General features: G+C 46.9%; 1 protein-coding gene across 1 annotated transcript; it reads right to left on the bottom strand.

Moving 5' to 3' along the window:
- Positions 1-25,667, bottom strand: mylipa (myosin regulatory light chain interacting protein a). The gene is made up of 7 exons (XM_083646132.1): positions 25,476-25,667; positions 23,484-23,674; positions 9,502-9,687; positions 6,285-6,482; positions 5,537-5,701; positions 4,019-4,454; positions 1-1,893 (listed from the first exon to the last, which is right to left on the bottom strand). The coding sequence occupies exons 1-7, from the start codon at positions 25,560-25,562 to the stop codon at positions 1,687-1,689; spliced, it is 1,470 nt and encodes a 489-aa protein (XP_083502258.1). The 5' UTR covers positions 25,563-25,667; the 3' UTR covers positions 1-1,686.
- Between the last annotated feature and the right edge of the window lie 1,848 nt (positions 25,668-27,515).

The raw sequence follows: 27,515 nt of genomic DNA, 5'->3' as shown, positions 1-27,515 counted from the left end.
TTAAAAAACAACTTTATTAATACTTTTTTCTCTCTTGTTCAAAGCATAATATATAAAAAGGATTTCATCCTAAAGAGTTATTTCTCTATTTTACAGAGCATAGTGGCTTTTGCTTCAGAAAACAGAAACAAATGGCTACTGGTTCGAGGTGAAAAAATAAAAGTCCTTCCCCTGCAGTGACAAAGAAAGAAAGTTATTCCTCTTCTTACCAGAACAACAACAACAACAACGACAACAACAGTCTGTGCAAAGAATACAGAATCAATAAACAAGGAGCTGGTGCTATATTAAGGCCAAACCCCCTATGGACAATTGGAAAAAACTTCCTTGGTAAAGTGACGATGTAGATTTTTTTTTCTTCTTCTATTCTTCCAAATAAAATAGAAACTGAAAGAAAATGAAAAAAACCTTTTCAAAAAGCAAGCTAGTATTGCACCGACAGATCTCCTAGTACCCTTTAGAAATAACCAGAAGGAACTCGCTATTGAGCCCAGAGAACACATTAACTGAGGTTTTCTTTTTAGAGGAAACATCTACTGCTGGGCAATTGCATACATTTTCCTTGTAAAAAAATAAGATAATAAGTCAATATTTCAGTAGATAACCTCTTGGTTACATGTCTGGTAGGAAAATATGAGCTTTGCGTGCTCTCCGATTTCCGGGTTTCTGTTGGTATGGAGATAAGAACCGAGTCGAGGCGCAGTGGTCTGTGAAACCGGCCTTGTTGTTTTGGAGAGTGGCAGTTAATCTTCAAGAGCCGTTTCGAGGTAAGGAGGGTGGAGGGAGTGTCCGCCGGACATTTCTCTTCCACCGTCACAGTTCTGGTGGGCTTACAGAACTTCCTGGGACTTTTTGGGGACACTCGCGTCACCCCCCTTCCCCACCATCCACCCAGATCTACACATGAATGGGACAACGGTGGCCTTATCGCCTCTTGTGTGATCAGTATGCAGTGCTATACCCAGAGCAGAGCTCCGTAGCCTCGAGAGACCTCCTCATTGGCATGGAAAACATGGAACACAAAACAAACAAGCAGAAATAAAATAATAATTCATTAATTTCACTCCATTATATCATAAAACCGAGTCCTCAAATCATAGACAAGCTTTAAAATGGCAGGAAACTAAATAAAAAAACAAAACCATTATGTACAATGTTTAGCTATTCTCCTAAAACACAGAATCTGATGAGCCAAGAGAAAAGCAACCAAAACACAAATCAAAGCACAAAATCAAAAACAAACGAAATAGTGTTTCTGCAGTGTATCAGGTCAACTGATGCAATAACTTAATTAAGAAATACAATAAGAGGCTAATGTAAAATAACATGGCAGGGAATTTCATGATTTAAAAAAAAAAAAACAGAAAACGGACATTGTGACACCGCGGGCCTTAAATGGTAATCCATCAAATAAATCAAATACTAACTGCCAACCAGACGAGCTGAAAGTCCCGACGAGATGAAGGGAAATGACCAATGAAATGCAACGTTAGGAGTGATTTCAGGCGTGTGCTCAGGAGTTTCGTGAGGTTTGGTAGTTCATGAAGTCCAGGCACAAAACGCAGACGGAGAAGGCAGCGTTCTCTTCTTTTTCCTCTAAGCAACATAGACCTGGTTGGTTGAGTTTAAAGTGGTTCATATACTGGAGTTGGGTGGAGGGGGGGGACGGGGGTTCGGGGATCGTCTTTATGTGCGGTAGATCTTGTGCTCGTACTCAGTGGTGGAGCAGCTGTGCGGAGCGGCCATGCCTCTGTGGATGGGCGGGGGGCTGCTGCTGCTGCGGTGGTGGTGGTGGTGGTTGTCGTCGGTGAGCGTCAAGTTGAGCAGGCTGGTGCAGGTGGGCAGGTAGACGTGCTGCACGTGCTCCACCTCCGACCGGCACACAGGACACGACTGAGGAGAGGAGAGAGATGGAGGGGATATTTCAATGACGGTGATCGCTGAAAACATTTGTGCGCTTTGTTTTGTTTTTAATGAGCTGCTATGCAAGCTTAGAGGGTCATTAGGGGTTAGTAACACACACTTGCTGTGGTGGGCCAGAAAGGGCTGATGAGGTCCATTATATTTTACGCCAACTTGGGAGTTGGTAGTAAACTAACTCTTAATTGGTGCTTTAGCCATCTATTAATACCATAAACCCACTACTTTGACAATATGACCAACGAGCAGAGTCTCTTGTGGAACGATTCATGTTATCACCAACACTGAGAAAACATGACCTCACATCTACAGTATGAAGAAGACATTCTTAAAACTTTTCATGGCCATAAAAATGACCACAACAACACAAAGCTTGAATACATTATTACAGTCTTAATGAAAGGCTGGTTTACAAAGTACAAATTGCCATACCGATTCCTTCAGCTCCACAGATAGCTGCACAGCTACTCTACTCCATAGATCCACAGATAGCTGCACAGCTACTCTACTCTACAGATCCACAGCTAGCTGCACAGCTACTCTACTCTACACATCCACAGCTAGCTGCACAGCTACTCTACTCTACAGATCCACAGCTAGCTGCACAGCTACTCTACTCTACAGATCCACAGATAGCTGCACAGCTACTCTACTCTACACATCCACAGCTAGCTGCACAGCTACTCTACTCTACAGATCCACAGCTAGCTGCACAGCTACTCTACTCTACAGATCCACAGCTAGCTGCACAGCTACTCTACTCTACAGATCCACAGCTAGCTGCACAGCTACTCTACTCCACAGAGCCACAGCTAGCTGCACAGCTACTCTACTCCACAGATCCCTGCACAGGCCCCAGTGCCCCACATGACAATCCATGTGTAGCCGGCACATTGCATAAAAGCCTGACGCGGCGACGCCTGGGGGGGGGGGGGGGGGGAGCAGAGAGGACTGGCTGGATTTGGAACCATTCTCATATTTCAGATAGAATACAGAAACCTGCTGCTCTCTCTTCATCTCTTCAAATGGGCCAGGCAGGCAGGGGAGCGCCGACTGACATTTAGACAATTAATTAAACATCACATCAGTAAGGACATCTGACACACATCAGTGTTAGGATTGAAGGCCAGTGAGACACATGTCTTATGGGGAGGAGAGGGCAAGCTGATGATATACACAGTAAAATATCATTACTGTAAGGGGAGTGGCTTGAAGAGGCAGGCGGAGACTTGAGGCAGTCTATCATTCACTTATACAAAAGAAAAGTACTACTCCACTTCTCTGCATTTGTTGGCTAGCTTAGCGAGTTGAGATAAGGTCCAGGTTCATTCCACATTCATGGTGAAAGCAGTGGATCCTTCCCCCTCTCTGTTTCACTTCCTTATCACTCATACACATGTACTTAAGTTAAGTTATTTAACTCTGTGTTTCACTTCCTCATCACTCATACACATGTACTTAAGTTAAGTTACTTAACTCTGTTTCACTTCCTACATGTCACTAATGTAGCCGTCAGGGTGGGAAGGAATTTGGTCATTTTAGGGGCAGGGCCATCTGGCCTACTTCGGCATCGCAATTCTTTTTAGGGCACAAGGCCACATGCCAGAGCACCAGAGGTCATTGCTCTATTGACATCATGAAGAGCGATTTCTTAACTGTGTTAAAATAAGACAATGACACATCCTGTGCATAGGGCAGGCTACATTCAACTGAGACCACTGATGCTTTTAAAGCAACTGACAGTAGCAGGCTGCTAGCAGACCAGGTCTGAGGAAGGGCAAGGTGCTGCCCGAAACGTTACCACCGCTGCTGAAATAAAACACTCAAATTTGGAGCCCTGCAGTGTGAGAACTTCTTGTCCTTTCCAGTTTTTCCATCTACCTCTAGCTCTGCACCTGCAACCTACTCAGGTTTGGATGTGCGTCGTCTACCTTTTCTCATAGCTTCACCGGGAGGACCTAGCACGTCGTGGGAGGGTCGTGCTATTTCCCACCAGCTCCAACAAAGCAAGACTTTGTTTGCTTTTCCCCATGACCGCCCTCTTGTCTCGCCTTGTTTACCGTTACAAAGCAGTGCTTATACAAGGTTGACACCTCACCTGGAGCTGACTAGCGCAGGTCTGGCAGCACACCATATGTCCACAGGGGCAGAAGGCGGCGTTGATCTCCTCCTCGCAGCACAGCATGCACAGCAGCGCCTCCCGCAGCTTCTGCAGCCTCTCCTGCAGCGCGCGGCTCTGCTGGCAGCTGCCGCAGTCCGGCCCCTCGTCCTGCTGGTTGTCCCGGCTGGGCGAGCGCGAGGGGGGCGTGCGTTCCCCCCCGCCGCCGCCGCCGCCCGAGCGGGCCACCAGGTCCACGATGCCCGCGTTGAAGAGGGCGCGCCGGGCGTGGTCGTACACCTCCTTGGAGGTGCGTCGGATGTCGAAGACGTACTTCTTGCCCAGGTTGATGTTCTCGTTGAGGAAGAGCGAGGCCAGGTGGCCCTTGAAGTCGCGGCTGTACTGCATCATCACCGCGTTGGTTACCGTGTCACACCTGGGGGGGAGGGAAGGAGACGGGATGAGATGTGATTACTCATCACCATAATCACAGCTACACTAAGACATGTCATTTATAACAGAGATGTCACAATTTGGCTATCAATGGGATCATAATACATAATGTATTTTACCGTTACATTTTCTCATCTCTGCTTCCATTACAAAATCCTTCACTAAACATTGAGGAGGGTGAGGAGGGTGCCTGCAAAACAAATAAAAAATACCTGCGGACTCTGAGCTAAATCCCATCCTTGAAACAAAGGAGAGGGTCGTCTTTTGTACCGTTGTGACTATTGTGACTGACTGAGAACAATTTCATAGCTCAGCCATTTGAATTGTCCCTGCTCACTGGAAATTGCCGACATGGACATATTTCTCTTGGGTAAGGAAAAACACAGCATCCCCTTTTTCCCCCCAAGATCGCCCTGTTCAATCTATGCTTTCATCCATATTGCTTCAGGCCAAGGACACGGGACTGTTGTGTACAGTATGTGGTTATGCGTCTCGCTTTGCATGCTGTTTGTGCCCTGGAGGGGTAAAGAAAAGGACCTGAAGCACACTGGGTAAATGTGTACGAGTGTGGGTTTGGGAGAATGCATATTCAGCAAGCACTCCGTGCCAAACAGAGCAGAACCGGTCTAGAGAGAGAACACATTTTAGGTCAGCTTTTTGCCCCCCTCTCACTCTAAATCGACTGGTTTTTAGTGAAGTCAACAATCCATTGCTCGGGGCTTTATCACGACACGCTACAGTGGCCAGAACCTGCTCTTCGAAAGCAGCACAGATTGGTGAATGACTGACAAACCGCTAGGTGTCCACAACATTAGCATGACAAACTGGAGCTCGGATTTTCTCTGATTAGAAAAAAGAAGAAGAAAAAAAAAAGATTTCAATGAGTTTTGCAATGGTGTCAGCAGCACTGACTTTGATTGTGTATGCTCGACAACAGATTTCCAACTGGGACAGTCCAAAGCCATCGACAGGATAGATTCTGCAAAAATCTATAGGTTCAGATCGCGAGGGAGTTAACTGCTCTGGGTTTACGTATGACAGCGTCTGGCTGTGGCCTCCCCTCACCTGTAGAAGGCGTGCGTCTCTGTGATGGCCCGGTACAGTCCGCTGGCTGCCCGGTTGCTGATCAGCTTGAACAGCAGCACCACGCTGTCGCTGGTGTCCTTGGTGACAGTCAGGTACACGCTCTTCCCTGACTGCGTGGCAATCTGGATGATGGGATAGCTGATTCTAAGAGACGACCCAAAAACAAAAGAGAGAGAGAAGGAAGCGGTTAGAAACAGTTGTATCCTGTCAAAATCACTTCCTCAGAGGGTAAAGGTCCTTACACACCGAGCACGTTTTTTTCGTGCGATTAATTCGCACATCAATAATATTTTCCGAACCTATATCAGTCAATGCAACCGTGCATACCGACGGCGAAGTTTCGCTGAGCGTTATTGCGGTGTTTATTTTTTCGAACCACGTTCGATTTTTCAGAAATTCGCTTCCGACGTGTACACATCTGTGGCTGTGATTGACAGGTGGGTCAAAACTCGCATCGCAATTTCGTGCCGTATATTCGCATCGCTCTTGATGTGTAAGGACCCACAGACATGCAGACAGTTCCCACAAACAAAAGCTTCTGAACTTGTCACTTGCTGATATGCACACAATCTTAATTTGCCTCTGCTGCATGTTCAAGATTTTTGAATTTTGCTAATTAACCACAATATTCAAGTGTACAGCATATTACAAATACATAATTGATCTACCATCAATTTTGAAGATACATAGGTCTATTAGTAGATGTATAGGTTGTGTATATATATACCTGTTGACTAAGCTGAAGTCCTCCTTGCAGACGGCGATGCCTTCAGGCCCGACCCCTATGGCCAGCCGCTGGCCGTCTGCGTCGCGCGCCCAGTGCCACTCCACACCGTAGTGCTCCAGAGAGGAGATGAGCTGCAGCGCCTGGTACTCCACCGAGCCCGGGCTCAAACCCTCCAGCGCCTTGTGTCTGGAGATCACGCTGCAGGAGGAACAGGGCCAAGGGGAGAGAGACACAGACAATCAGTTTATTCAGCTCTCTCTCTCTCTCTCAATCAATCTGGAAATGGCATTGTATGACATGACATGAGCCTTATGATGAATACATGAAATAAGGTTAATCACGCAGGTTCTTATATCGAGGAGCACCCACTGAGACGGACGTTAGTATATAAAGCAGGCTGAGTGCAACAACAACACGGAACATTTTGGAGTGTGCTGTAATTGTCAAGCTTGAGTAGAAAGCCCCGATATTAAATCACTACTTCTGACAACTCTACTTAGAAGCTCAGGCAGCAGACTTGGAGATTGCCTTTTGTCAGTGTAGGCTGCTGAATTGTACAGACCCTGACTTGGGAAGTGGTGCATTATGGGATTTCTATAGCAGAGTAGGGACATTGTTATTTGCAATCCATGGACAAGGACGAGAAAGTGTTGAGAGAAATGGCTGTTGGACCCACATCTGTGCAGCTACACACAGCGTCTATGTAGGTGCAGCAATGAACAACAGTGCCCGCTGGCCCCATACAACACACGGAGGGCCTACTTTATCAATATAGCAGGTTTGACAGAAGGGGAGGGTGGAAGTAATATATAATTTAACAGCCACAGGCAGCATGTGAGGGATAGAGGTGTCCCAGTGCCTCTTGCGCCACAAACAAATCCAGAAAGCCACTCTGAAGGCAGCAGCAAGGAAATAGGAGACACTGCAGTAATTCTGGGATAAATTCCCCGACAATGGTGGACGGGAGTGGGACAGTCAATTCTGTGGAGACCGTTTGTCAGAGATGGGAGGGAGAGAGGGGGAATCTGTTATTTGTGCTGGTTTTTGTCGACTCTTCTCTTCGGTGCCTCTGCCTCCAACATTTCGGCATAAATCATCTCCTCATCCACTAACCTGACAATAACTCAATAAATACATAAATAAGCCAGGCAAACAAATACTTATTTGTACCCACTTACTGTCAAGTATTTTTCCCATACACATATACAGACAGTAGAAGCTAAGTGAAACAAATGTCCGTGTGACCACTTCAATATGACTGAATGATGTTGTGCTTTTTTGACGCGCCAGCAGCAACAATTAAGCTGTAATTAAAACTCATTAGTGCCTCTGGCTCTCGTTCAATGATGAGAATTTGATAGATCACAGACATGATCCATCAGGACCGACCAGCAGTACCCCATATTTTCAAACCAACAAAAGCAAACACTGGGTATTAGCAATAGCATGGGAATATAATATATAGATTAGCTTGATTGAGCTGGGTTGATCAATATTGTGCGTATCAAGTGTGTAATGAAATGGCAGAGTGTAGCGGGGGTAAACAGAGCTGATGGCTGTGGCCTCGCGACCCGGGACAGATACCGGAGTGGTTTGGCTTGGCTGTCGTCCCAAAGCTACTGCTGCCCCCTCTTCTCCCACCTCTCTCTCCATTCCACTCTTCCCCTCTCTCCTCTCATACCAAGGTTTTCCAAAAATTTGTTTGTTATATATTATTATATATATTGCGTTTATTTGGACCTCGGTGCTTTCCGGAACCGTGGACTGGCTGGCTGCGCCCAGAGGAGGGAGGGGAGAGCCGCATCGAACATTAAACTAAGAATGTTCCCACGGATTTTAAAATTTTGCTCACCCAACGGGCCAAACACGTTTTGTTTCGAGCGAGAAAAAGACTCAAGATGAACAGCGGGAGGTTTTCTTTCCGTCAGAGGAACTCGGCGAGCATATGCTATCTGCTGTCCTGTCCTGTCAGCTGCTCTGTTTGGCTGAGGAGAGAGGTGTGTGTGTGCGTGTGTGCGTGTGCGTGCGTGCCGAGAGAGAGTCACTTTCGTTTTGTACAAAAACATGTACAAAAATAAAAAATAAATAAAGAAGTACTACCCAGTATAAAATGTATTTTCTGGTCTCTAGATTTTATTAAAATTCACTCGTTTGGATACCAGCTACTATTATACACCATTGATGGCAGATTGCCATGAACTATTTACTTTTTTTTCTTTCTTTATCAGTCTCCATGGAGTGGACTCTTACCTCTTAGAGGTAACGATGGTGCAGAGCTTCAGAAAAGCTGACGCAAATAAAGGTTAACGAGTTTCTCAGACGGTCAAATGGTCAGAACATTTATGTAAGCATTTTAAAGCAACTGCAAGACTAATGATATGGGACGTACGTACGATAGTAGATACGCAGGAGGGGAGGTTATGGTGAGATAATCAAGCCTACATCAGTCCAAGTGCTTAAGATCCTCTTAATCTCCCGACACACAATTAAATATTAACATATGTATGCTGTCATTATTGTAGTAACTCCGATCTCATCTGTGTGGATTATTATAGTTTTATAATGATCCAATTACATTTCCCTATCTGCCTGCACAGTGTGAGACGTTATCGAGGACCGATCGCTATCGCGCAATCACATTAGAAGAAACAGCATAACTGTATTCCGTCAGGGTGGCTGTGTGGTTTAAAACCAGCTAATAAAACATGTCAAGGTTATCACCTACAGGTGGGATGTGGTCCAAATCTGCCAAAAGCTCACACTGGCCTAGAGGTTGAAAAAAAAAAAATAATAATAATAATAATAATAATAATAATAATATTAGCATTAGCAAGGTATTGAAACCTTAATTGCTCCAGCAGTGCTGCACAGCAGGGGATCCCATTCTGCCATCTCCAAATAAACTCATGGGTAGGAAATGACGTGTGTGCGTGTGTGTGTGTGTGTGTGTGTGTGTGTTTGTCTTGGAGGGCTATGCGAAAGGACAAATTCCAGTTACCTTGTAGAAACTCAAATAATGCCCAAATAACGCAATACTATTAGTAACGGTCTCAAGTCCGTGTGAGGTTTTCACTACAGTTAGATTTAAGAGAGCATGATGATCCCAGGCCTGCACGTGGGGGAGGCAAAACAATGAAAAAATGAATGAATTGGCTAGAAAACACACACATTTTGCTCCCCTTGAAACTAATGTTTGTCCCTTGGGAGTTGCCGTTACCTGTTGATGGTGGCAGCGCTGGGCTCCTCCCCACACAGCTCCGAGTAGCAGTACTGGGCTGTGTTTTGGTTGTAGTCGCCGAACTCGGCCTGGGCCAGCAGCGAGCTCAGCTCCTCCGCCTGCTCCGAGCCCATGCGCAGGTGACCACTGTGGAGGTCCTCCTTCACGTGCATGAAGAAGATGTGTCTGGACAGGAAGGGGGAGATGGAACAACGGTCAAATGGGAGATCAACATAAGTGCCGTGGTTATCTAGAGAAAGGCTTTGGTGAACAGAATTTGGATGAATGAACAAAACCAGCCAACATGTGTCTTCTCATCTAATCCAAGTGTGCTTTCTACCATTGTGTGCCATCTACTCAAGCACGTTCCTATTTGAGATATTTACAATCTGCAAATGACTTTTCCCATGTGTGACGATGGGTGAGGTGCCAGAAAGTGGGCAGTACACCCAGGCTGGAGCAGGTGGCTGTCATAAGGCTAGGATTTCACCACAGACAGCAGGTGTGTGCGTGTGTGTGCGCGCGCGTGTAAAAAGTAGCAACAACAAAAAAAGCACCATTTGTTCAATGGTCACCATGGCGCTCACTTCCTCTTCCACACACCGAAACACACTCGCTTCTTGTTTTAAGTGGGAATTCAAAAGCAGAAGGAGAGAGAGAGAGAGAGAAGTTAGGAGTGGATGGCAGTTTTCCCAAGCGTAGTGGGTTGACTTTTACCCTGCTGACTGACTGAACTCTTGGCAACCCGTTATCATTCAGAAGCTACACGCGTGTATGTACGAGCACATGGGTGCGTGAGTGTGTACGTGTATGCGTTCGAGGCTGGATTTGTAACAGACAGCAGTGGGTCGTGTGTATCGTATGTGGGAACAGTAGCAGTGTGCATCTATGGGGCAACAGATCCCGCCCCTATACGACTACTTAATGGTGACCCCCGCTGTGTGCTGTCAAGTGATAAGGCCCACAGAGTGGCAACATGGAGGGGGTCTGTGTGTGATAACATGGAGGGGGTCTGTGTGTGATAACATGGAGCGGGGGTGTGTGTGATAACATGGAGCGGGGGTGTGTGTGTGATATTGGCTCTTTTAGGCTGAGTGACAATGACAGACGTCTGTCTGTGTGGATCATTGTCAAACATGCTGCTGTTCAATAACCTCATAAGCAATGCATTACGCTCATGTAAAGTCACTGCTAATCTTGTTCTACCTGCCAAGGGGGACTTTTCATTTTAATCAAACCACACTTCCTTGTTCAAAATGCTTGTTTTGGTGCCCAAGCTGAGGTGGGAATTACGCTCGTTGAATGTGTGGTGACGGTTGAGAAAACAGTTCTAGATCAACAATAAAAACCAAAACCAAAACAAATGTCATTGTTGGGCCTGAGCGGTTAGCTTAGGGACATCGGGCTCTGCCAACGAAAACAACACAATTGTCTCAAAGAAAGAAGTCGTGGCAGGTCCTTCCCATTGTTGTCAGCAGAGGATCTGAAGAACATTTCAACTTCGTGCTAACAGCAGGAGACAAGACGGTCAAAAGGAGGAACATCCTGATTCAATGCTAACATCATGAAGCACGTTGAACCGGGGTAACCTAAACCTGCCGTTGCTTGGGGAGGTCTTCTCAGATCTAAATAGATATGGGCAAACAAGGCACTGAACAACACAGAGTACAGACTGCAACTATGATTCTAGTACACTCCCCTATGTGGGCTGTAAGGTGAGATGAAGAACGAGGTTTGCAGGACATTAAACAATGAGTAAGGAGGCCAGTGGCTTCTCTCTTTGTGCACAGTAACTATCAGAAGAGTGTCAGCCTGCCTCCCATCACCTGCTACTGTAACACTGTAGCAACCTGCCTCCTCCCATCACCTGCTACTGTAGCAGCCTGCCTCCTCCCATCACCTGCTACTGTAACACTGTACCAACCTGCCTCCTCCCATCACCTGCTACTGTCACACTGTAGCAGCCTGCCTCCCATCACCTGCTACTGTAACACTGTACCAGCCTGCCTCCCATCACCTGCTACTGTAACACTGTAGCAGCCTGCCTCCTCCCATCACCTGCTACTGTAACACTGTAGCAGCCTGCCTCCCATCACCTGCTACTGTAACACTGTACCAGCCTGCCTCCTCCCATCACCTGCTACTGTAACACTGTACCAGCCTGCCTCCTCCCATCACCTGCTACTGTAACACTGTACCAGCCTGCCTCCCATCACCTGCTACTGTAACACTGTACCAACCTGCCTCCTCCCATCACCTGCTACTGTAACACTGTAGCAGCCTGCCTCCTCCCATCACCTGCTACTGTGACACTACCAGCCTGCCTCCTCCCATCACCTGCTACTGTAACACTGTACCAGCCTGTCTCCCATCACCTGCTACTGTAACATTGTACCAGCCTGTCTCCCATCACCTGCTACTGTAACACTGTACCAGCCTGCCTCCCATCACCTGCTACTGTAACACTATACCAGCCTGCCTCCTCCCATCACCTGCTACTGTGACACTACCAGCCTGCCTCCTCCCATCACCTGCTACTGTAACACTGTACCAGCCTGTCTCCCATCACCTGCTACTGTAACACTGTACCAGCCTGTCTCCCATCACCTGCTACTGTAACACTGTACCAGCCTGCCTCCCATCACCTGCTACTGTAACACTGTACCAGCCTGCCTCCTCCCATCACCTGCTACTGTAACACTGTACCAGCCTGCCTCCCATCACCTGCTACTGTAACACTGTAGCAGCCTGCCTCCTCCCATCACCTGCTACTGTAACACTGTACCAGCCTGCCTCCCATCACCTGCTACTGTAACAATGTAGCAGCCTGCCTCCTCCCATCACCTGCTACTGTAACACTGTACCAGCCTGCCTCCTCCCATCACCTGCTACTGTAACACTGTACCAGCCTGTCTCCCATCACCTGCTACTGTAACACTGTACCAGCCTGCCTCCCATCACCTGCTACTGTAACACTGTACCAGCCTGTCTCCCATCACCTGCTACTGTAACACTGTACCAGCCTGCCTCCCATCACCTGCTACTGTAACACTGTACCAGCCTGCCTCCTCCCATAACCTGCTACTGTGACACTGTACCAGCCTGCCTCCTCCCATCACCTGCTACTGTAACACTGTACCTGCCTGCCTCCCATCACCTGCTACTGTAACACTGTACCAGCCTGCCTCCTCCCGTCACCTGCTACTGTAACACTGTACCAGCCTGCCTCCCATCACCTGCTACTGTAACACTGTACCAGCCTGCCTCCCATCACCTGCTACTGTAACACTGTACCAGCCTGCCTCCCATCACCTGCTACTGTAACACTGTACCAGCCTGCCTCCCATCACCTGCTACTGTAACACTGTACCAGAAAACCTGTTGGGCAGCTCTAGTCTCCACTGGACAATGCTGTTAGTGTTTGGTTAAGCCCGTTGTTTACCAGGCTTCTTCACTTCTCCTATTTCTTTCAGCTCCTGCCTTTGCTATCAGAGTCTCTTTGTGAAGATTTGTTTTTCACCTCCTTTGCTCCAGAGCTTCATAGCCCAGTTTCTGTCATGCTGTGTCCTCTCTCTCCCATACGCTCCTTCACTCCCTACAGGCATGTACGGTACATGCTGTGCTCAGATGAGTCAGTCAGCTGCAGACATGCAGAGGCGCAACTCCAACAGCCAGCAGCACAGCTGTCTTCTCCATACATACAGTGACCTAAAGTAACCCCACCATCCCTCACTATATAGTCCTGATAGGCATGGGCCTCACGTATAGTTATACCAGTAAAAATGTGACTTTTAGCATCCAGTACGCTAGTAGTAGGGAGCCAGCGAGCAATTAAATTGTAAACAGGAATATGGGCTTTGGATCTCGCTTTGGCCCACTACACCCAGACAGACGAGCCAGATTCGTGTCTATTATTTGTGCCGAAAAAACAAACAAAAAAATCTCAAAATCCCTTGGGCTAGCTCTCTTTGAAGGCAGATGTGAAGAGAGAGAGTTTTTTTATTTGCGCAAACCAGGTCATACTGTGACTGAAGGGTATGTCTTTGTATAGAATCGACATCTTCCTGTGGTGTCTTGTGGGTATGACGGGGGCACGGGAACACGCTGGGGGGGTTGTTGCATTTCCTCCAGTCATCGTACAGGAGTGGAAACCAGGCTCTTGAGGGAGCAGCGCACACGCACACACGAGGTGGAGGAGCACACACACACACACACCAGGTGGCACAACACACACACAATCACACACACGTGGTGTGTACAGTAACCGCCGCGATATGCAACAACACCGACACACCTCGTCCAAGAGAAACAGGCAGTGCACTTCATAAGAGCAGCAGCAGCAGCTAAAGCAGCCGCGCGCACTGAAAACAAAGAAAGCCTACACCACCCCCCGATCAAGCCAGACCATAACAACAGAAGCCCCGTCGCTGGCTAGCCTCCGTCACAACAAACAGCGCTTTGATATGGTGTCAAACATCCCATTCGCCCCTACACACACACACAAACGCCGCGCTCTATTGTGTCAGGCCCAGCGGTCGACATGTGACGCAGCGCTGCTAGTTAGCTACCTGCCTGACACAACACAATAGGCCCAACCTGTCTGGGAGGTTACTACAGGGCGCCGGCTAGGGGTAACTATAGGGCACGCCGCAAAAGGTTACTCTAGTTCATGACAGGTGTGGGGGATTTAATGAGGTTAATGTAGGTCACTGTGCCATTGAGCAAGGCATGTCAATAATCCCTTCAAAGCTTCTGCAAAGCACATCTTGCAGCCTGTCGTGTGGTTGGGGTGTTGTGACAGGCAAACTCGACACGTGGTCGCCGTTTATGTGCGGCAAAATAATGAGCTTAACATTAGTGCCACGTCACTAAGCCGTCGGGACACAATGTGGACAGTGAATGTTGCCGTCAGTCGGTGGTCTTGCCGAGCGCGACCTTTGACCCGGTGCGCGACCTGCTCCACGCTGCTCAACAACACGGTGTGTGAATGGACGTGTGTGTTCAGCTGGAGCGCAGCCTAAAGGCCAAATTAATCATAATTTGGGAGAATGGACTTCTAGTTCTAACGAGCCTTTCAATAGAATAGGCCACGATTGTGCGCAGAGGTTACGAGCGGTCACAGGCCAGCACCGGGGAAAACATGCAGTTCACAGGCCTACTGACAGCTCCTTCTGCCTCCACGCCCCCCCAAGGCTATCTGCTCTCTGACATGGCCCACTTGAACATGACTAAAATTGGCTTTACACAGCTGTTGCACTATCGAAAGCTTCACTTCTCCTCAACACCAGCTGCAGAGTGAGCAAACACTGAGCTGGCGTTGAAAGCTTATCACGGGAACTCTCCTGCTGGATGATAACTGCTACTGAGCAAAGAGGAGAAAGTAGTCAACAACTGCACACACGGCCTCGGGGTTATTCTTTCAGCTGTTTACTTCTTTAAAAAGGCAGAGTCGTGAGTCTTTCCAGTTAAGACAGCTAACGCAGGATTAGGATCTCCAGGTGGCGTGACGCCTCCGTCTGCACCTGTCAAGGTCTATCCTAAAGCCTGCTGAGAGAATACAGAGAGCATGGGAGAAGCACAGCAGTGTACACAGCCAGCAACAACAGTCACCACGTGGCCCTTTGAGACCGGTCGGTTGAGATGGTCTCGCACGGACCATCTGATTGGTTGAGATGGTCTCGCACGGACGATGAATCTCAGAAATCGTGTGCCCCAAATCTGTTTGTGTTCGCATTTTGGAAATGTTTCTTGAGCGAGTGAAGCTCCTGAAAGGCTGTGACAAGCCTTAGGAAGGCTCCCAGGAAAGTGATGGGAAGAGACTGGATTGTTATTCTTTTCCAAACCCCATCAGGTTTACAAAAGGTGACAAGACGAGCCGGGACAACAACGGAGAAACCACGCACAGCCAACTGGACATAATGCCATCTTGAGACTAGACATGAAGACAGCCATCGTCCACTACATGACAGTTGTTCTATGCTACAATTTCCAACATGTGAAGAAGAAGAGAGGGCAGATGTGGGGAGAAGGCTTTGCAGATGCGTGATGTAGGGAGCATGAGCCGGTGTGACGGTCAGCTTCTCCAGACAGTGACTTGGCCGGACAGATTCACAGAACCTGGACCTAAATCTGCTGGCTGCGAGGGGAAGATGCCAGGGTCCATCAGGGTCACACTCCAGGAGGTGTTATCCAGCGGGACAGACCTCCTCCCTTATCTGGATGAATCAACCAGTTTGCTTCTTCACCATGTCGAGTAGCAACACACTACCAGCCAGCCATACACACAATTTAAGCACCGGCAAACTGTACTTAAAACACTCCCTCCATCGTCGGTGCCCCCGTAACTGACACACCAGATAGACACAGTGAACACTACGAGTCTGTCCTGGGACCATAGCGTCCTGGCCTAGTTTATTGTATTATACTCTATCGCCTCATCATTGCTTTCTCCTTCATAGAGATAACCCACAATCAAAGTCTTAAGAGGCTTAGTCATTCTAGTCATAATAGCCCTGCCTCTGTGGATGCCTCCAGAGCGCAGGGAGAAATTAGCGCACTACAAATAGGTGCTTGTTGTGGTGGTGGGGCGGGGGGTATAGGAGAGTTCCTCTGGTGTGTTTTGATTGCATGGCTGGAATAATTCAATTAAAGCAGGCCTGAACCCAGAGAGAGCAAGTCTGGAAATGGGTCACTGGCAGCACAGCTGAGTTAGAAGGGGGGTGAGAGGGTGAGGGGCTGGGGGGTAGACAAGTTGAGTTGATTTCACCTGACCCGGGTACCTTTTTTTTCCTCAAGTATCCAGTGGCTTATTACAAAGTCGACAAAGCTCTTCTCCTCGTTGGTCCTCCTATCTATAAAACCATTGTTTCATCATTGGAGTGTTTTCCGCCTTAACAGAGAGGGTATTACCCAGGTAGGTTGCAGAATGTCAGCCAGTTCTCCACAAGAACAAAAAGTCCCTACCAGCTGAAACCCAACACCTCTGGCCTAGCGACTGCGCCTCATCCAGCCAATCACCAGCGGAGTTTCAGACCTCATCGGTTGGGCTTTCAACAATGCGGTTTGTAAGTTAGTCAAATAACACTGCCAGGAGCTGTGTTCGAAAGGGGTTACTGGCAGTCAATGAACTCTAGTAAACTCTGCGCTCACTCTCTGATCCGCAAGCCTGGGTGGGTTGAATGGAAAGTTGGACTCTAAATACTCTTTCCAACCACACAAAGAGTGTTAATCACACAATTATGCAGAAAAGCAGCAATACAATCCCAAAACACTAAATAAAAACAAACCTTTAGCTCTGTGCCGATTTAAAAAATGACAGAGCAATTATAAATAATGAAACAAAGAAGCTGTTTGTATGCTAAACGGCCTGGGTTAGAGGCTGGTGCACAGTACTGGATGGTAAAACTGTGATTAGAGCCAAATACCAACCCTGTGTTTAGACACTAAACCAAAATAACAAATTACAGCTATCATTGTTGGGCGGGGGCTAATGTTATTACAGTACAAACAGGCTAGGTTACTTACAGATGGTAAGACAAACCGGGGGGGAAGGAAAAATCTGAGGGAAAACAACTTTTAATTGCCAACTGCAAAGTTTCCTGATTATGCGATAGTAGTGTTTTTGTATACTGAAGACCCACAGGCATATGGATGCGATATTCAGTTTGATCGTCTCCTGCAGCCTGCGACAATACGCTGTAAATGCTAACAGTTATGTGACCTGAATAAATAACCTGTGGCTCGTGGGGTACTCAAGTTTGTTTTTGCGTGACATTCAGTTTGGAGAGGCAATATGTGAACTCTGCCACAGTATCTCAAGGTGATAAATTCCCCAAACCACGCAGAATATAAGGCGGGGTGAAGTTAAGTCATATTTCTTCATGCGGGGTTAATTTCCAACTCCATTTTTGCTCGAGATGTGCAAGGATTCCTCTGATTAAAACTCATTAGGCTTTTGGCTGGCTTTAGAGAAAGGCGTAGCCCCAGAGGGGGTAAACGGGTTAGGACTCAGGACCTCTAATAAAGCCCGTGTTAATAGCCATGTCGTTCGTGGCTGCCCCACATTAGCCTGATCAGAATGCTAAACGCAAAGCTAATGAAGGGGAAAGATTCACAGATTAAAAGAAAAACAACACATGGGCATTAGGCAAGAACAGCCCCGGGGCAATAGGTGTTTAATGATGCAGAGAACATACTGCGGGGCCTTTGGGTCAATGACTCCAGCAGCAGCAGCACATCACTTGGCATGTCATGTCATGGAAAAACACATGAATATAAATCAGAAGTTCTTTGAGCAACGATGTTGTTGAGAGCTGCATTGCTCTTCTATTGGCATGAAATAAGAAAACGCTGAAGGAAGCCAAAGAATCTGGTCTTCTGGAAGCCTCTTTCAGTTAGTGTACACTACACAGCTCAACCCACTGGAACAGGGGGTTTCAAAGTCTGAGACTGTGGGCCTCCCCCAAGACAAAGCCTGGAAAAAGGGGCCTCCCTCACTCAATTCCTGGATGCCTATAGGATGATGATGATGTTGTTTGATCCCAGCAATTGAGCCAGGATAGCCTGATATTGCAGTTTGACATACTTAGTTCAGACTAAGAAATGCCATCAGAAAGAGACTTTTCTATGTACTTGGTGTAGTCTGAGACCAGGGTTGTCAAAAGTATCGATAGTATCGATAAAAATCAATACAAAAAATTGAAACGGATACAATAATTTGCAACAGGTATCGATATCGATAAGTATCAATACAAAAAATTTGAAACGGACACAATACTCATTTGCAACAGTATCAATATCAGCAGTACTTTCTCTTAATGACCAAACGTACTACTGATTTTTCCCTCCCTGTCATTGGTGGGTATCTGTTGCTTCAACATGCTCAGTGTTCTGATAGGCTGAGGACTACAGCAGGGGTAATCTGCTGTGTAAGTGCAAAGTTTTTAATTAGTTTTATCTAGATTATGTGTACCTAGATTATGGAGAAGCGTGCACCTCCATCCATCTGTCTTTGTTTATTTTTTATGCCTCTTGATGTGTTGTCACCCCCCCGCGTGGTATCGAAAATGGTATCGAGTATTGATATTTTCTTGGGTATCGAAGTAGAAATTGTAGTATCGTGACATCCCTATCTGAGTCTACACCAAATAGTCTGTTTCTGATGGCATTTCTTAGTTTCTGACTCTGGGACGGTGGGAAAAACTGACAAATCCCCCCCCCCCCCCCAAACTACTGTATCTCTTTAACCAAATCACACACATTTAGGCTATTCTATGTGATCTCCTTTTAATAACTAATCTAATATTTTTTTCCACTTCCATTCACTGAGCCTCCCCTGAAACTGCATGGAGGCCCGCCTCCCACTTTGAGAACCTCTGCAGTGGAAGGTTTGAAGGCCGCTTTGGTCTTTGATCAAAATAGCACTTCAGGTGTCCAAAATAGAAAATGGAGAGTTGAGAGGAAACCACCCCAATATCCAAGTTTATGCATTAGAAAAGACCACATATATATGTGGTCTTTTCTAATGCATAAACTTGGATATTGGGGTGGCTTCCTCTCAACTCTCCATTTATATATATATATATACATACATACATACATACACAGTATATATATATGCGCAATATATATTTTTTAAGCAAAAAGGGAAATGCCAAAAAGGGGCCAGGAAACACTTGGAATCTCAAAGCATTAGATGAAAGAAAAACACTGTTTTTGATGCAGGGGACTAAGCTGCCAACTTATCAGGCTGAATCGAGCTGTATTGATCGCAGGAGGTTACATCCTCCTCCCCGGCAGCAGCGTTTCCTGCGAGCAGCCACTGCTCATTTTGGGATTGACGCCTATTCTATAATTACGCAGAAAACATGGACGCCCGCCTGGACCGTAAACAGACACATTTTCCGGCTCTTGATCAACTCGCCGGGCTGCCAAACAAGGTGCCAGCCAGCCAGCAGCCTCCACAGAGGAGAGAAACACATGAGCACAAAGCATGCAAATAAGTCAGCTGTGTGTGCGCACACTCCACGGAGCTGGCCAGAGGCAGCACAATACACACAGCAGGTTATATAAGCAGCTCGCTGAGCTCTGAGCGCGCTCAGTCCACACTGTGGGTTATGTAATAAAGCCTATAAGAAGGGTGCAGAGGCAGGGGGGGGTGAGTGGAGCTACAGTGCCAAGGAGCCCCTTTCGCCGCCTGCCCCATGTGTGTGTGTGTGTGTGTGTGTGTGTGTGTGTGTGTGTGTGTGTGTGTCAATAGCCCGCTGAGAAAATTTCACACCGACTTGCATACGTTGTTACGTACTTTGCAGGCTGTGTGCTTACAGAGCGGGCGTGTGCATGCTTCATTACGTCGTTACGTAATGAGGAAGTGACGGCACGGTGGCTCAGTGGTTACTAGCACTGTTGTCTCACAGCAAGAAGGTCCCGGGTTCAAATCCCGGGTCTGTCCCAGGTCCTTTCTGTGTGGAGTTTGCATGTTCTCCCCCGTGTTCGTGTGGGTTTCCTCCGGCTGCTCCGGTTTCCTCCCATCATCAAAAGACATGTATGTTAGGGTTAAGACTCCTGTCAGTGCCCCCTCACTGGCAAAAGAACTGGAGTCGGTCCCCGGGCGCTGCACTGTGGCTGCCCCACTGCTCCTAGTTCTAGGAAGGTTCTGAGTAGAGGATGGGTCAAATGCAGAGGATGAATTTCCCCCAAGGGGATAAATTAACTAAATAACTTAACTACATACTTTGCAGGCTGTATGCTTACAGAGCGGGCGTGTGCACGGCTCATTACGTCGTTACGTACTTTGCAGGGTGTGCGCTTACAGAGCGTCGTTACGTACTCATTACGTCGTTACAGTACGTACTTTGCAGGCTGTGCGGCTACAGAGCGGGCGTGTGCGTGCTTCATTCCTTCAGCGACTGTCTGACATCCCCCTTCAGACGCTCACTTGCCAAGAACAGTCTGTTCCTTATGGGTCTGCGAGAGAACTTTTTCAAGGGCCAGATAAGCTGCGTGTGTCTTAGACAACAGTGACAGCGCTTGTATGAGACGAGCCGATACATTCTAAAGAGAGAAAACACACAGCCATGGCAGATATGGAAAAGCCATGAGCCTCCTGGAGTTCACCCTAGACATTTTAAGGAAGATGTTGCCCTTGCGGTGAAATTATTTTGGCATAACATGTGTGACAGGAAGTGTGGAGAAGAAGGCTGTCTGCGTTGTGTGCTTCAGAGTTAAGTGTGCCTGCCAGGGAGCATGTTTGTAGTGAGTAGTGCATGGCGCGTAGAGGCCGCGGTAGCGTAAGTAGGGCAAGGGTGACAGCACAAAGGGTTAGGGAAAGGGGAGCCTGCCGGGTTGCCGTAGTGCCAGGCCAGCCACGTCATTCTGAGCCTGCCGGCTTGCCGTAGTGCCTGCCAGCCACATCATTCTGAAACAAAGACTTTTTTTCTACCCACCAGTGGCACGCAGGCGTCCGGTCAGCACTGAGTCACAAAAACGTGTCCGTAAGCAGAACCAGAGCAGATTCCTATCATGGCAACTCATCCTGCATCTGTCTTGATGTGGCCAGTTCACCCTTACATGACTAACACAAAACAAGAAGGAAAAGAAAGCTGGAAGCTCAGATTAGAGCTACCCGTGTACTTTCAAGGCGGGTGGAAAACAATAAAATAAACTATTTTTTACTGCCTGTGATGAGAAAAAGATATGCAATTCATTAGTTTCACCCTTGAAGAGGCAATATAAAACTTTCACTGCGCTATATGTTGGTTCCAAAAATTCCACTAACATTTGGCCCTCCTCTCTCACATGGATGCCAGTGGTAGCTCCTCCCCCCGCCCCCCACAGCACTTAAACGATATTACATCTGAGCAGATGGATGGATGGGTGCCACACCTAAATTAAACTGGTGAGTTGACAGCACGGTGGCTTGTGTCATGTGAGACCTTTTATTAGCAACAACCCCCCCACATCGAGGTGCCTGTCATCTCACACCTTTATCTCACCTTTGTTACAACCCCTTGACCCCCCCCACCCCCCACCCGATGGCGGCCATCTGTCTGTGACCCCTGCTAATCTGGTGGAGGTCACAGCGCCGGCAGCCAAGTGTCCTCTCTGCACTAAAGCCCTGTCACCCTGTCGCATTTCTCCACTTTCCTTGGCAAAGACGGCCAAGAGGGAGAGGCCAAGGGTGGCGAGGAGGAGAGGGGGTGAAGAGATGGATGAGAGAGAAAGTGTGAGGGAGGAATGACAACACCTTAAAACCAATAACGGTAAAAAAAAAGATGGTGAGAGCAAAAAAAAAAAGTTGAAATCTCTAAACACTTCGGCTGTGATTTTTTTTCAAAGGTCAAAGGTCATGCCAATAAAGCACATTGGATGAAGGAAGAAGCGAGCGAGTGAGCGAGAAACAGCTGAAGGTTAGCGAGTGGGAAAACGGGAAGGCAACTGAGAGCGAGCCGGAACTCCAGACAGACAGATCCGAGGCCAAGGCAGATCCATCTCAGTTTAATGAACAGCTCTAAGTGGCATGCTGTGTGAGAGAGAGAGGGGGCGAGAGAGCAGTGTCGAGCGGAGCTCAAGAAGACACCCGACAGATATCCCCTCAAAGCGGGCCCTCACACTGCGGTATCAAAACCCACGCCGCAGCATCACCTGGCGTGGAGACAACCATCCGATGACATGAGACCGGGCGGGTGCTGCGTGTGAAGCAGTTTCTTTATCCGACAGCTTTTTCTGAGGGCTGCAAACGCACCGAGTCGCTATTAATAACTTCAAACGACAAGGGGCTGGGGAATACCGAGTCAGGATCCAGACGTTAAGTCAAGGCAGCTCGTTACCTCGTTCTGACTGTTTTATTTTAAGAATCCGGTGAAGAAGAGACGGATGCAATTTGCTATATCAAGTCTTTCTTTATCATTGGCTATTGTCTAAAAGACGATTATGAAGGAAAAGAAAACTAGCATATTTTTTAAATCACATTGCGATTGAATAAAGAGCCTTTTTTTTTTATAGCTGTGAAAATACTATACTGTGTAGAAAGTCCACATGAGATTCAAATGCCCACACAATGAAGCCATCAAAAACACTGCAGAAAACTTAACTCCATAATAACAATGACTCAGAATAGGGATAGAATGATAACAAAAAACAGCGAGCAAAAAAAAACACTCGGCTACCTCATCGCACAATTTCCCAAACAGCATCTGCATAAAAAGTCAAGCTGTGGGACATGCTTTTTGTTCAGAGAAAAACGCTAACAATAGAAACAAAAAAGCACAACAAAAGTTATTTTGACCACCAGGCTGGAGTTGAATGGGCAGCGGGGGAGGTCGAGGCTGTCTCTGGCTACAGAGGGGACAGAGAGGGACCCTGGGGGCAGCAGCATACAGGCCCTCCAGCCGCCGGATCGCATTTCCTGCCTAGCGCTCCACCAAAATGACCTATAGTAACCCCGGCTGGGTTTGAGGAAGAGGTTACTACAGGGCGTTCCACTGTACTGGAAACAAAACGCTTATATTATGCACTAGCGGCCATTGCCAATGAATGACAATGTTTGAATGATGAGCACGATCTAGATTTAATTTCCCTCTTGAGCTTCTTCCACAGAAAGGTATCAAGACGATGTGTGTTGGTAGATTACTTGGTATAGTGTCTGTCAGGGGAACTGAAAGGAGAACTTCACCGAAAAACAATGCCGATTTATTTTGCACATGATCTCACATCTAAAAACTGTATTTTTTTTCCATTCGTTCATTTAGTTTGACCGATATTGAGAGTTGATTTGAGTTCAAGTTGATGCCAGTGATGTCATTCATGCACAAATGACATCACTGGCATCAACTTTAGCTCAAATCAACTCTCAATATCAAACTAAACGAATGACTGCAAAACTGTTTACAGTTGAGATGAGTGTCATGTGAACGATCATAGTGAACATACAGTAGTCATGCGACAGATCCGTGCGCATATCTATTTGTGTACCAGGAACATACCTCGTCTGTTCCTGCAGAATGAGATGAGGCTCCACAAAGAACTTGACTCGCAGCCTCAGCCGACACGGCGTCACGTTATCCATCTGCTGGCAGATGCGATTCCTCAGATTGAGCCACAGGTTCTCCCCTTTGTTGCCTGAGAACTGCAGTCCAAAGTAGTCCACTTCAATGATGCCCAACTTTCTACAAACCTGGAGAGAGAACGAAAGAAGTCAGGCAGGTCAGGGAAGCAAGGTTTTGACAAAGCAAACCAAAGAGGATCCCACAACCAAGTAGACATCTTTTGCATACTGATAAGTTCTAGTGGACCCGCGGGAGTTAGACCCCCCCCCCCCCCCTGGGTCTGGAACACAGTGGTCTCCAAAGCCTCCAAGGGACACACTCAAATTCATCATAAATAAATCACTGATGATATCACTTATGTATAGAATTGGGCAACAGCAGGGAGTGAGGTCATCAGTGATGATGTCACATCACATCATTAAATAATCAGGGCAATCATCATTAGGTAATTAGGGCAATTAATTTGCCATAATTAAAAAATCCAGCTCCATTAGGTCACCCGCAGGGGTGCTCTTTACACTTCCTGAAAGATTCACGCATAAAATGGCATAGCTGCCTGTGGCCGGACACAAGTCTGCTCATACACAGACACTTTCTTATTATAGGATAGTGAAAGCTTTATCTAAGACACATACAGTACTTATGCATGGCAGTGAGGTGGCATAATGGGTGGTGGTGGTGGTGGTGGTGGTGGGTCACCGCTCAAGCAGAGAACCTGGGTTCAACACCCTGTGTAAAGCAAGCATCTGCAAGGCTGAAATGTCCTTGAGCAAGATACTGAATCTATAGCATCTCCTCGGGCTCTGACCTGCCTGTGGATGATGGGGGCAGCCAACAACACTATTCCCGTATGGGCCAATCAATAAAGTATCACATTATTATTTTGAAGCGGAGGCAAGGAGAGTGTGTTTGTCACTTTGTTCAAAAATGATTTTTCAACCCCACTGCTACAACCACGCCAATACACATCAGTATTCTGTGGGTAAAAGCTCAAGATAGGCTGGGAATAAAACCGGCGCTTCTCCCGGGGTAAAGGGGCTCATCAAAGGCGCATCCCACGCCCCCCTCCGCGGCTATAGGGTTATTATATAACTAGACAACGTCCACAGGGACAGGAGGCCGGGTCAGCAGGGATAAAACCCCAAAGTTGTGTAGTATTTGTGTATAGATGATGACATTAGTGGAAAAACACCCCGGTAATGTTGAAAAGTTTTCGTATACTGTGGGCATGCCAAAACAAAATGGATTGTAATCAACTTAGTTCAATCTCATGTTGCAGTTTATTGAGTTGAGCAAGAACAGTTGAGTGACTACTCGCAAAGGCAGACGAATGAACTGAAGTAACCTTGACAAAGCCATCTGCGGCTCTGCCTCCTACAATGCATAGATAGGAAGAAAGCACCGCCGCCAAATCATTCTGGCAGTTTTTTTTCATCAATTTTAATTTGATTGCCAAAAGCAAAGTTCTCTCCATTCATGTCGACTTCGATGTAACATTTTTCACAGGTTTCTAATGTTTACAATGTGTCCCCCGCGATAGAACATTGTGTTTCCTGAGCCTCTGTGAACAAAGTATCGACAGTTTGTTTCTTGTTGTTAGGCTACAATGTAGTAGCCGCTACATGTTTTCAGATAAAGTCCAAAACGAATATTGCAAACGACGGGCAGTGAATGTAACTCAATTAATTATTCTGACCTCATCCAACAAAACCTGGGTTCAATTACCACTCAATCTTTTCAGGTAACGCTATCAGGAGGGTGTCCGCGCTTTGCGAGACAATCCCATTAAGTTTAGCTGTGGACATGTCAAAAGTTCCGCATGATAATGACTAAGCACCGCTGTCCCGTCTGGGCATGACAATGCGTTTGAAGAAGGCACCAAATCAACAAAACGTGATGTGTATTCCACCTCAGCACATCACATCCTACCTTATTCAGACAGTCTTCACCATTCGCCTTCGCGTCAACTTCCACTTCCATCACCACCGAATCCGGACGGGTAACGTGGCAAAGCATTTTGGCTGTGTATTCTTTTACTCTTTGGTGTACCACACTTTAAAAATAATAAAACAACTCTCTCGCTAACCTTCTTTAAAAAACCCTACATTCAGCCTTCTTCACTTTCTCATCCCTCTCACTCCGTGTGGCGAAGCAGCCAGCCACCAGCTGTAGGCTATATCAATGAAATGCTGTGCAGGGCACCGCCTACTTAGGGGTAGCCAATCACTGACAGTTTAACATAGTCGTCGCAAAATCTGAACCAATCACGAGTCGTGTTCCATGCAGACCCAAGCTCCAGCTCAGCTCCCGTGTATGGACGTGTGAGGGGTTCACGGCGCCCTCATCTGGCCCGCCTGTTGCATGGACCCGAATGGGCCTCTCCTCCTCAACAACTCACCTGCCCGAATGAATCAGACTAACATTTCAACCAACTTCAGCAGGCGTTGGGTGAGTTTAATGGCGTGTATACGGTGTGTGAATTATGTATGAGTATCCAGGTCAGAAATAGCTGTGTAACACTAACAGGAGAGGATTGCGACATGGCACTCTCTGTCCAGAGCATGAATGTTTAATGCTGGGGCACTGGCAGTTCCATTGTTGTGTTGCCACCAACTCGACTCCACTTTTCCACACCTACTTCTGCTATAGTAGTCAATGCACCGACCTTAATGTAGGCTACCATGTTGCTTTTTCTCAAGTTCAATAACATTATCACATCATGGCAGGCAGCTGTATTCAAGATAGGCAAGTGAATGTATCGTCTTCAATTTTGACAGGATACCCTTCTCGCGGGGGCCATTTTGTGTCGAAAAGGCAGGGTAAACACAGGTGGAAGCAAAACACTATGAGGGTTTCAAACGTCCATGATTGGAATTTGGAAACCCTCATTAGTGTTTTGCTTGCACCTGTGTTTACCCTGCCTTTTCGACACAAAATGGTCCCGTGAAAAGGGTCTATTGCAATTAATTCACAATGAGATTGCTGTGTGATGTGTTTAGGCTAGTGACCTGCACGCATTCATCAAAGCCTCTGACTTGAGTCTAATCTTTTCAATTCTTAAAATACAGTCTGGCTGCTGCTTGGCGCCTCTCTTGCTTGCCTGAATGATCACAGGTAAAATGTTTCCTTCTCTGATAGAGTGCTTTTTAATAATTCAGTATGTTACTCAGCCCTATTTCTTCCAGAATATCTAGCCTTTTTATATTTGATATATTATTTAGCACCTTCCTCTAGGCTTCTTGTTATGTAATTTTGACTAAAAAGGAGGCTTTATGAAGTCCAAGTTATGTTGATTTCAAAAGTAAAAACTGTATCCTTCCTTGGCTCAGAAGACAGCAAAAAGAAAATGCAGGCGGACACACACACACACACACACACACACACACACACACACACACACACACACACACACACACACACACACACACACACACACACACACACACACACACACACACACACACACACACACACGTGTGAGGCATGGTGTTGAGCCAGCCTCTGTGTTTGTCTGCCAGGGGACGTTAGAGGAGATACTCCACACTGTGCAGTTCTCCAGGCACTGCTCTCCTGACGTATGCAGCAGTGATTCACACAGGGCCCCGCGGCTCCTGAAAACACATGCTTAGTTATTCTCTTTGAGCATGGACATGGTGAAGAGATTTTATTTTACATACTGTGTGTATGTGGAGATGCAGCATGTTCAGCGTCTTTGTCTGTGTGCTTTTCTGTCCTCCTAAATGTCTTCACAGCTGCTTAACATAGAACCATAACACAAAACACCCACAATGCTCATAGGGACCAAACACTGTTCACTGACTTAGATTTCAATTAACAAATTTTACAGATAGGCCTTGTTTTTGTCTCGCCCACTATAGGACGAATCAGCGTGACGTCACTTGCCACCCAGAAATGCGGAACCCCGCGGCAGTTAATAGTATGAGTTGTGCCAAACAAACGTTAATATCT

Source organism: Poromitra crassiceps (genome assembly GCF_964638095.1).
Source record: "Poromitra crassiceps genome assembly, chromosome: 11".
NCBI classification, from domain to species: Eukaryota; Metazoa; Chordata; class Actinopteri; order Beryciformes; family Melamphaidae; genus Poromitra; species Poromitra crassiceps.
This window is presented reverse-complemented; position numbering and strand designations above follow the sequence as displayed.

Excerpts from the sequence above, each read along its gene's own strand:
- mylipa (XM_083646132.1), bottom strand. The coding sequence starts at position 25,562 with ATGCTTTGCCACGTTACCCGTCCGGATTCGGTGGTGATGGAAGTGGAA. Across the intron at positions 9,688-23,483 it reads ATTCTGCAGGAACAGACGAG|ACACATCTTCTTCATGCACG; the intron begins GTATGTTCCTGG and ends CTTCCTGTCCAG. Across the intron at positions 4,455-5,536 it reads GAGACGCACGCCTTCTACAG|GTGTGACACGGTAACCAACG; the intron begins GTGAGGGGAGGC and ends CCTCCCCCCCAG.